This window comes from Amblyomma americanum, chromosome 8 (assembly GCF_052857255.1).
Source record: "Amblyomma americanum isolate KBUSLIRL-KWMA chromosome 8, ASM5285725v1, whole genome shotgun sequence".
NCBI classification, from domain to species: Eukaryota; Metazoa; Arthropoda; class Arachnida; order Ixodida; family Ixodidae; genus Amblyomma; species Amblyomma americanum.
In genome coordinates this window covers 43629009-43639450 of record NC_135504.1, presented here as the reverse complement: position 1 = coordinate 43639450, position 10442 = coordinate 43629009, and the positions used below count along the sequence as shown (strand labels likewise).

The 10442-nt window shown below is 47.4% G+C and overlaps 1 protein-coding gene across 1 annotated transcript; it reads left to right on the top strand.

Moving 5' to 3' along the window:
• Positions 1 to 9547: 9547 nt before the first annotated feature.
• LOC144102349 (uncharacterized) lies at positions 9548 to 10021 on the top strand. The gene has a single exon (XM_077635641.1). The coding sequence runs from the start codon at positions 9548 to 9550 to the stop codon at positions 10019 to 10021; it is 474 nt and encodes a 157-aa protein (XP_077491767.1).
• Positions 10022 to 10442: the final 421 nt, after the last annotated feature.

Below are 10442 nucleotides of genomic sequence, written 5' to 3'. Positions count from 1 at the left end.
GATTCTCAGAGCGAGATAAAACACTGTGACCTGAAATCTTGCAACTCGGTCAGGATAATGCCTTCTTCAATGCCTGCTGCTTTATATGCAACTTCACGCATTCTTGTATCAGTAGGCTGTGTAGACTTGAAGGACAAAATCAGTGCAGCAACAGGGAGAAGAAAGAAGACGGGGCAGGCGCTGACTAGCAACTGAAGGTTTATTAAAAAGGAGCGTATAAAATATCCTCTCTTTAGAACCAAGAGGGCGCATGAGTTGGGGGGAACCAACAAAACTGATAAGCTGAAAACATCAATCATGGTGATCAAGATAATAGAGTTTGTCAAAGTCATGAACGACGACGGATGGGGTGCTTACGCATGTGTCGCGGGTTTCGTGAATATGAAATGCTTGCTGATTTCTCTAATTAGTTTATCTTTGTGGTTGCACAATATCAATTGCTCGTCAGCGCCTGTCCCTTCCACTATCTTGTCCCTGTTGTTGCGCTGTTTTTGTTTTCAATTATTCGCCAACTAGCTCAACTCGCGGTCTTGCTGAGGGTGTAGATGAAAAGGTACTTTAAGCCTAAAGGTGTCCAGATTCCTGTTTCCTTTATATGTTATTTCTTTTAAACTCCCGGCATCAATATATGTCCAACACGGTTACATTCAGGCGAAGCGCCATTTTATTTTCTCTTGAATGCAATAAAAGACTTCAGCTATTGAATATAGTTCTTATTTTGGCAGCTTCCAGGATGGCTGAGGGAGCAGGCGCCTTGGTAAAATGTCTTCCCGCAAGAGTTTGCCTGAAGTGAGGCGTCACGTGCTACAGTATATTGAGCGGCAGTGTTTGCCTATAACGACGAATTAGGCATTTGAAAGATACAGTTTGCTAGAGACGCATCGGAATAATTATCTCCTCCATTATCCCGTTTTCCTTTCGCATATGAACACTTTTTTCACTGGGCAAGCTCATCGCCATCAGTGCTGATTGTGGGCGGCCGTGAGAGGGACAGTACTGGAGAGGGGGCGTTGTTTTAACGTTCGAGGTCAAGGAATTAACTCCCTCAGTATCAGTGTCACTCTTCCTGACAGGCTAGATGAACCTGGAGGCAGTTCGTGGCAAATCTATATCCACAGCTGAGGCAAAGCATTTAATATTTCGCTCACAGGTCTAGCGCAAAAAGGTCGCTGGGAACATTATGAAATGATTGAAAGCGTGCGATGGCGATGTCTAGAGTTCGCATCGTGCAATGTTGACATGCTTATGCACGTGTACTTGTGACTGTAGGTCACGCTTTGGTACCCTAAAAGCTTAGTGAAACATCAGTAATCCTGTTTCTAGAGCAAGCTTCTCTTACAGCACCCCGATTTGTCCGAAATAAAACGTCTGGGAGAAGACCCTCCCATCGTACGCTTCTTAGAAAATCTTGCTTGGCATACGCCTGCATGTAAATGACCACCTATCCATTTGTTTACGCCCCTAGCAGAAACAAGTGCCCATAACGCGGACCGGCGAAGATTAATCTCAGATGAAGTGAGTTTGCAAGGTGTTATTATTCTGCTATTTGCGGCGAATACGCGTATTTGCATGTTGGTACTTTTACAAGAAATTTTCAGCAGCTTTGATGAGATTACTAAATGGGAAACAAAACTGCTTCAATCCTCAAGCATTGCGTAAAGTTTGTAGGAAAAGATAAAAACCTCGCAGTTTGTAATTAAACAAATTCAGAAAAGAAGATACGACGTAATGGTTTCCGGCATTGCGAACTATGTCTTCTTTTTCATAACAGCATACGATGGCGAAGCTGGATGCGGGCTCTAGTTCGCTTCACGCCCTCTTGTTGAAGCTTGGCAAACAGGAAATGCCACAAAAAAAGCATAAAATTGCAAAATGGTCGCGCTAGGGCCGCGGGGCCGCTTTTTTAAAGATTAGTTCAGAGTTTGCCTAGCAAAAAAGCAAAGCGCAGAATAAACATTTACTCCTTTTAGCGCAAATTTAAGTTCAGGTGTGGTTGAAACATGGCCATTAATATGCCCCAATATTTCAGAGGCCATGTTTTCGTGTATTTCGATGAAGTTCTTTCCCCGCACTTTATGTCACAGGCGTGGTGGGTTTACACGAACAAATAATGTTCAGTTTGAATGGACTGTTCTTTCCTTTCGACTTCGAAATCACTAAAAAAAATTTGTAGTGAATCGATTTTACTTTTGCCTTGTGAGTAAGACCGGATCAACCAATTTTTCTCTTGCTAATTAGTGAGATTACATGAAAAATTTATCAAAACGTACAGACTAAACTTCTGATGTAATGAAGTATGGTGTAAATAAAGGACATACTCGTTTATGCGGAGGACATTCAACGTAATGCGATTGAAAAATTGTCTTCCACTTTAGGGTGGCCAGAGCAGCGGAGAGACGATCGACACCTGTTCTTTTAAAGTGAGGAAAGTTTTCAGTCACCTTGATATTGTCACCGATAAATGGTCGAATCACACACACCAGGTTCAACTAGACGTGCCGGGCGTGCAAGACAGCAGGGAACTCGAGCGAGGAAGATGACAATCCTCTAGCCCCTCGAGTGCGCAAGGCATGGCAAGTCCCATCTAAAACAGTTTGGCCGCGGTATGGCGCCACTTCAGTGATTGTTACTGTGGCAATATTAATTTCTGTTGAATATTATGCCTATGCTATATTTTGCGTACACTTATCCTTATGTACACCAGAACGCTCAAAGTAGCGCGAGCCGTGTTTTACGTGTAGTCTGCAGAGAGACGAAATTGGAAATGCAAAGCCAAGAAAAGAAATACTTTTTAATGAAGCCGTACATAATTCGTGGGTAAGTACTATCAGCAAGAAATGCAAAGCGAATAAATCAACTGATTCACGAACAACAAAGTAAGATGCTATTAGATAGGGAAAGCTTATTAGTAGCAGAAGGAAATTTCACTTCGAAAGAGCGAGGATTGTTCTTCAGAAGTGTTAATCAAACTCGGTTATATTTGCATTCGAGGAGCTAATATGTTGGTGTTTTTGTGTTGACAACTCACTTTTTTTTTCGCGTTTTATTCGTTGCTCATAGTACATTTCTCTGCGAAAATATAAATTTTCAGGTGAACGAGGGTAGATGTTCTTCGAGGTAATTTAAATGTGGAATGCTGATAACGACTGCATAGAGGGCAATGTCGCACGTATGTGCACGTCTGTGAAGGACATGCTCAAGGGACTTCGATTATTCTTCGAATTTAACAATTTCTCTTCTACGAAATTTGCGAGCGTAGGCGGCGCTTATTCCTGGAACTCAGCAAGGGAATGGGTGCTAGGGTCCTCATTTTTCTTCGCCTGGTTCAAGGGTAGAAGCTGAAAAGGATTTTACCGACAAGAAATTGTCGTAATTTGGCGCCACTGCGTGATGCAAACAGAAACTGATTTATCGCGCTTACCAAGATGAATCTTCTGCAGGTGATTCGTTGCAGGAAATGTACAACGTCTGATCGTGTTATCTTGTTTCCCAGGTTATCTACGTTACCCAGGGTATGTACGTTATCTGAACCGAATCTTTAAAACTACAGCCTGCCACCGATTTTAAACTAAATAAAACAGGATCTATATTTGTCAATTCGATGATGTCCTGCGTTCTTCTTTAACATATAGTGAAATGCGTTTCGAAATAGCATAAACATAATGAACTGAGTGTAATACCATCAGCAGCCCTCTGTCCTGAAAACAGTCTGATCTGCGGTATTTGTTGATTTATGTGATCATATCGTGGCTTTGGCGCGCTCTGGGTTCTCTTCATGCTTTCTCATCCTACGTGTTTTTCGAGAAAAATTTATATCTATAAGGATTTTTCTTTTTGTAAGCGCCATACATTTTGTTTTCTCTCGAGCTCTTTCGGCGACCAATGCATAGTCATCTGGAGATCGTTTCCTAATAGTTTAGGAGAAACGTTCCTTCAATTATTTACGAATATTAAAAGTAAGGTTTAAAATAATATATCAAGTGTTTATGTTTCGTGGACATTGTTATTCGCACGTTTTGTATACAATTAAAGTTACCCTGCCTACCCCCCTCTTTTTATTTCTTTGACAAGAAAAATGCAAAAGACATAGGAAACAACTCTCGGCGTCGCGGCTCTGAGCTCTGAATGTTGCCTCCCTCCTTACGTTGACGATTTAATAATAACAATTGGTTTTGGGGGAAAGGAAATGACGCAGTATCTGTCTCATCTATCGTTGGACACCTGAACCGCGCCGCAAGGGAAGGGATAAAGGAGGGAGTGAAAGAGGAAAGGAAGAAGAGGTGCCGTAGTGGAGGGCTCCGGAATAATTTCGACCACCTGGGGATCTTTAACGTGCACTGACATCGCACAGCACACGGGCGCCTTAGCGTTTTTCCTCCATAAAAACGCAGCCGCCGTGGTCGGGTTCGAACCCGGGAACTCCGGATCAGTAGTCGAGCGCCCCTAACCACTGAGCCACTGCGGCGGGGCTACGTTGATGATTTGCATCCGGAAAAGCAGAGGAGAAACGCGCCGGTCAGTCGGAAGCCCAAGGCACGCTGTTCCGTTTTATTGGCATCGAAAAGCGTCTCGCCGGCGTTACGTGCATGCGGCTACACTACTCCTGGCGCATCTCGCGGGTTTGTTTCGGTGTGACATAGTAACGCACCCATAATTCCACGCTCAACATCTCAAACAATAACGACAGAAGATTCAAAAACTGGGCTTGTCTACGAATTTGAATGTCTTTAATGACACCATATATTATAGGGCCCTTAAACTAAAATTTACAATCTAATTATTAACAATTGTTAACAACAAGAGATCCGCTATACCGTGCAATCCACCCGCTCACACAACATTGCCGTGTCTTTCATGGGCCTCCAAAGATAAACCTGTAAAGAATTAAAAAGAAAAGCCACTCGGTGTGTTAGTGAAACATACGGCATTATAGCGCAATACTGACAGGCACACTCCTTGTGAGCGCAATTGACACAATTTCGGTATCGCTCAGTCACCTGTCTACGTATGCATACGAGTTTCTGCGGTGTGCCTATGAAAGACATATTCCTGAATCCAACCTCGGCTATATCTCTTTGTCCAATAGGAGGAAATGTGTAAAGCTGGTGTTTTTCGGGATGATGTAGTTAGGGGTTGGAATTTTAGGTTTTTATTTAAGAAAATTCGAAGGACTTTTTTCGGAATTTTTTTGAGAATGCAAGTTTCGTTTTGTTTTGTGGCGAATAATATTTTCGACGAATGGATTACTGATTTTATCGGTGATTTAATGTAGCAATTCTGCAAGATCAAAAGTCTCTTAAAGTCGATCTTGGCATTTTCATCGGCATGAACCGTACGTTTGCCAGTACTTAGCACAGCATGTGTACGCGTGTAATAGCCGCATTCATGTAATAGCCGCACTGCTAACTTTGTAAACAGAGTCTAAAAAATATACGTAAGAATTATCCGTGTACAAGCCGCACCAACGATTTCAACAAGTTTGGCATCGCCATCTTCTATGGGGTGCAGGAAATCAGAATTTTTTTTAATTACTGCTGGCAGGTGGCGTTGAAAAATTACGCGGGGTGCTATCCTTGAAATCGGAATTAGCCCAGAATAGCCAGTAGCGTCTCTTGTTCGCGCTTCTCGTTCTATCTCGTCCTCTAATTATGTGCAGTAACGCAGTCATAACATATCAACCCTCCTTGTTCCTGTGTTCTTGTGTTTGTAAGTTCGCCGCTATCATCGCTTCGGGATGGGCAAGCGCGTGCGCTATACTGCACACCTTAAACTGAAAGTGCAGGGGCTTCGCGAAACAAGATGGAAAAAGAGCGGCTGAATGAAAATACGGGGTTGACAAAAATGTTTACCACCAGAAAACACCGACTGGCCGACTGAAGGAGGCTGGATCCTGGAAGCCTGGGCCGCGGTCCCCTTCAAAACTGAGGAGAATTAAATGCTTTCATGTGATGTGAATCTCCAATATTCTCGATGGGATGGAAGACGCGCTTATATGCGAGAGAGACGCGTTCGAGGCTCCGACGATTTCGTACGAGGAACACGAGTGTAACGTTCTTACAAGCTCTTGAAAATGAGGAACGTTTCGTTTTTCTGTTCTCTTCTGCCAACACTTGCGAGTGCTTTAGTTAATAAAGGCAAGTGCGACCGAAAATATTGTCCTTTTCTTCGTATAATGGCCGCACGCCTGATTTTATCCCAACTGTCGAAAAAAAGATCTGCGACCTTTTCGCGCGTGTAAACGATAATCTTGCAATAATGTTGCACTTGGAGATGCGTTTGTAGAAGAAATTTTTTTCGTAATTCAAAAAAAGAAACGCAAGTTTAATGAGACAGCCGGCAATCAAGAACTTAAGTGCAATTTACCTCTAAGAACTACGGTGACAAGTCTTCTTTGGGTTGTCGCGCTTGCTTGAGCTAGAGGACGGGTCATCACATGGCCTACGTGTTGACGGCAGCAATTGAACTGCGGCTCATTCGTCGCAGTAGTACTGACATGTTACCTTTCATGACGGACATGTACGGTTTCGTATCAGTGCCCTCCATGCAGTTGACAAACGACTTAACGGACTGATTTCTCCGAGCCAGGGTTGGCAGTGAACTAAGTGTTTAGCTAGGAGGCGGCGAGAGGTGGTGCTTCTCGGTCTGCGCCGGAGTGTGAAAAAATATCTCAAATCGCACAACTTTGCGGCATATAAAGCAATGCCACACTCTCTTCATGCCTCTAGCTTCACTACATAGTTAATTTTCAACTTTGACTGAGTGTAACTCGTACTGAAGAGAGAGAGATAGCTATAGCTTGCGGGCCCAGAGTACTGACCTTTTTCGGTTAAAACCGAATTTAAAAAACTAAACTCGTCGTACTTTTATAGGACTTTATCGGTTGGAACCGAAAAATCCAACCCCTGGAGGCAGCAGCGGTTGCGGCGGTGAAATTGCGTCTTACACTGCTCTACGCCTACGCAGGTTGGATCCACACCTCCTGATTCTGCAGCAGCGCTCGTGCAGCGACCGCTCATGACACAGCGTTAGCCATCACCTGATTACCCAGCAGCACCTGACTGCCCACGAGCGCCCCCGCAACAGCATCCCTCCGGTCCCACCCCCTCTGGACCCGTCTGCAAAAGCAGCGCCCCATCGTACTGACAGCCATTTGGCAGCAGCGGTTGCGGCGGTGAAACAGCGTCTTACACTGCTCTACGCCTACGCAGGTTGGATCCACACCTCCTGATTCTGCAGCAGCGCTCGTGCAGCGACCGCTCATGACACAGCGTTAGCCATCACCTGATTACCCAGCAGCACCTGACTGCCCACGAGTGCCCCCGCAACAGCATCCCTCCGGTCCCACCTCTCTGGACCCGTCTACAAAAGCAGCGCCCCATCGTACTGACAGCCATTTGGCAGCAGCGGTTGCGGCGGTGAAACAGCGTCTTACACTGCTCTACGCCTACGCAGGTTGGATCCACACCTCCTGATTCTGCAGCAGCGCTCGTGCAGCGACCGCTCATGACACAGCGTTAGCCATCACCTGATTACCCAGCAGCACCTGACTGCCCACGAGTGCCCCCGCAACAGCATCCCTCCGGTCCCACCTCTCTGGACCCGTCTACAAAAGCAGCGCCCCATCGTACTGACAGCCATTTGGCAGCAGCGGTTGCGGCGGTGAAACAGCGTCTTACACTGCTCTACGCCTACGCAGGTTGGATCCACACCTCCTGATTCTGCAGCAGCGCTCGTGCAGCGACCGCTCATGACACAGCGTTAGCCATCACCTGATTACCCAGCAGCACCTGACTGCCCACGAGTGCCCCCGCAACAGCATCCCTCCGGTCCCACCTCTCTGGACCCGTCTACAAAAGCAGCGCCCCATCGTACTGACAGCCATTTGGCAGCAGCGGTTGCGGCGGTGAAACAGCGTCTTACACTGCTCTACGCCTACGCAGGTTGGATCCACACCTCCTGATTCTGCAGCAGCGCTCGTGCAGCGACCGCTCATGACACAGCGTTAGCCATCACCTGATTACCCAGCAGCACCTGACTGCCCACGAGTGCCCCCGCAACAGCATCCCTCCGGTCCCACCTCTCTGGACCCGTCTACAAAAGCAGCGCCCCATCGTACTGACAGCCATTTGGCAGCAGCGGTTGCGGCGGTGAAACAGCGTCTTACACTGCTCTACGCCTACGCAGGTTGGATCCACACCTCCTGATTCTGCAGCAGCGCTCGTGCAGCGACCGCTCATGACACAGCGTTAGCCATCACCTGATTACCCAGCAGCACCTGACTGCCCACGAGTGCCCCCGCAACAGCATCCCTCCGGTCCCACCTCTCTGGACCCGTCTACAAAAGCAGCGCCCCATCGTACTGACAGCCATTTGGCAGCAGCGGTTGCGGCGGTGAAACAGCGTCTTACACTGCTCTACGCCTACGCAGGTTGGATCCACACCTCCTGATTCTGCAGCAGCGCTCGTGCAGCGACCGCTCATGACACAGCGTTAGCCATCACCTGATTACCCAGCAGCACCTGACTGCCCACGAGTGCCCCCGCAACAGCATCCCTCCGGTCCCACCTCTCTGGACCCGTCTACAAAAGCAGCGCCCCATCGTACTGACAGCCATTTGGCAGCAGCGGTTGCGGCGGTGAAACAGCGTCTTACACTGCTCTACGCCTACGCAGGTTGGATCCACACCTCCTGATTCTGCAGCAGCGCTCGTGCAGCGACCGCTCATGACAAAGCGTTAGCCATCACCTGATTACCCAGCAGCACCTGACTGCCCACGAGTGCCCCCGCAACAGCATCCCTCCGGTCCCACCTCTCTGGACCCGTCTACAAAAGCAGCGCCCCATCGTACTGACAGCCATTTGGCAGCAGCGGTTGCGGCGGTGAAACAGCGTCTTACACTGCTCTACGCCTACGCAGGTTGGATCCACACCTCCTGATTCTGCAGCAGCGCTCGTGCAGCGACCGCTCATGACACAGCGTTAGCCATCACCTGATTACCCAGCAGCACCTGACTGCCCACGAGTGCCCCCGCAACAGCATCCCTCCGGTCCCACCTCTCTGGACCCGTCTACAAAAGCAGCGCCCCATCGTACTGACAGCCATTTGGCAGCAGCGGTTGCGGCGGTGAAACAGCGTCTTACACTGCTCTACGCCTACGCAGGTTGGATCCACACCTCCTGATTCTGCAGCAGCGCTCGTGCAGCGACCGCTCATGACACAGCGTTAGCCATCACCTGATTACCCAGCAGCACCTGACTGCCCACGAGTGCCCCCGCAACAGCATCCCTCCGGTCCCACCTCTCTGGACCCGTCTACAAAAGCAGCGCCCCATCGTACTGACAGCCATTTGGCAGCAGCGGTTGCGGCGGTGAAACAGCGTCTTACACTGCTTTCGAAGGATGTCGACGCGTTGCGAAAGGAAGTAGGCGAGCTGCGCAGCAGCCTTGAGCTTTTTAATGAATTGTATGAAAAGATGAAGGACGAGCAAGCCCACCTCGTAAAAGAGAATAAAGACCTAATCCGAACAAACAAGCAACTAGCTCAAAGAATGTCCGAATTGGAGCAATACTCGCGAATCAACAATGTAGAAGTCAAAGGGGTCCCTACCACTCAGGGCGAGAACTGTGTCGCCATCATTGAGGAAATTGGAAAAAAAATTGAGTGCCCTGTCACCACTGAAGACATTGATGTTGCCCACCCTGTTCCAGCTAAGGAAGATGAGAACATTATCGTTCGCTTTTACTCCCGCGAAAAGAAAACCGAGTTTGTTAAGAAGGCGAAAAAAGCACGCATTACAACAAGTTCCATAGGTTTCACAGCACCCATTCTTGACAAGTCCGTTTACGTTAATGACCACCTGACTCCGGAAAACAAGCGCCTGTTCGCAAAAGCACTGGCTCTAAAAAAGGAAAAAGGCTGGAAATTCGTTTGGGTTGATAACTGCCGTATCAAGGCTCGCAAGACCGAAGACAGCCGCGTGTACCGAATCTCCGGAGTCGATGACATCGCTATGTTCACATAATCTAATCTTCACTGCACGCATGTCCCGCTCCTCATTGCTATGTATTACGATCTTGACCAGTTAAAGTACTTTCTTGCAAACTCAGTATCATCGCAGAAATCTATCATCCATTTCAACACTCGCAGCCTGCCGAAGCACTATGACGATATGATAAACTTTCTAACCCTCGCCAACCATACCTTCTCCCTTATTTGTTTATCAGAAACATGGTTGTCAGCTTCAGATGACAAATTATTTTCGATACAAAATTATCAAGCTGAATACTACCACCGTTCATCAGACCGTCATGGTGGTTCGGCAATGTTCATATCAAACGCCATCTCGTACAAACGTCGCTCTGACATCAATTTTAGCACAGATAAGTGCGAGTCAGTTTGGATTGAATTAGACCGAAGTTTTCTTTCCCGTTCCAAGAACACTA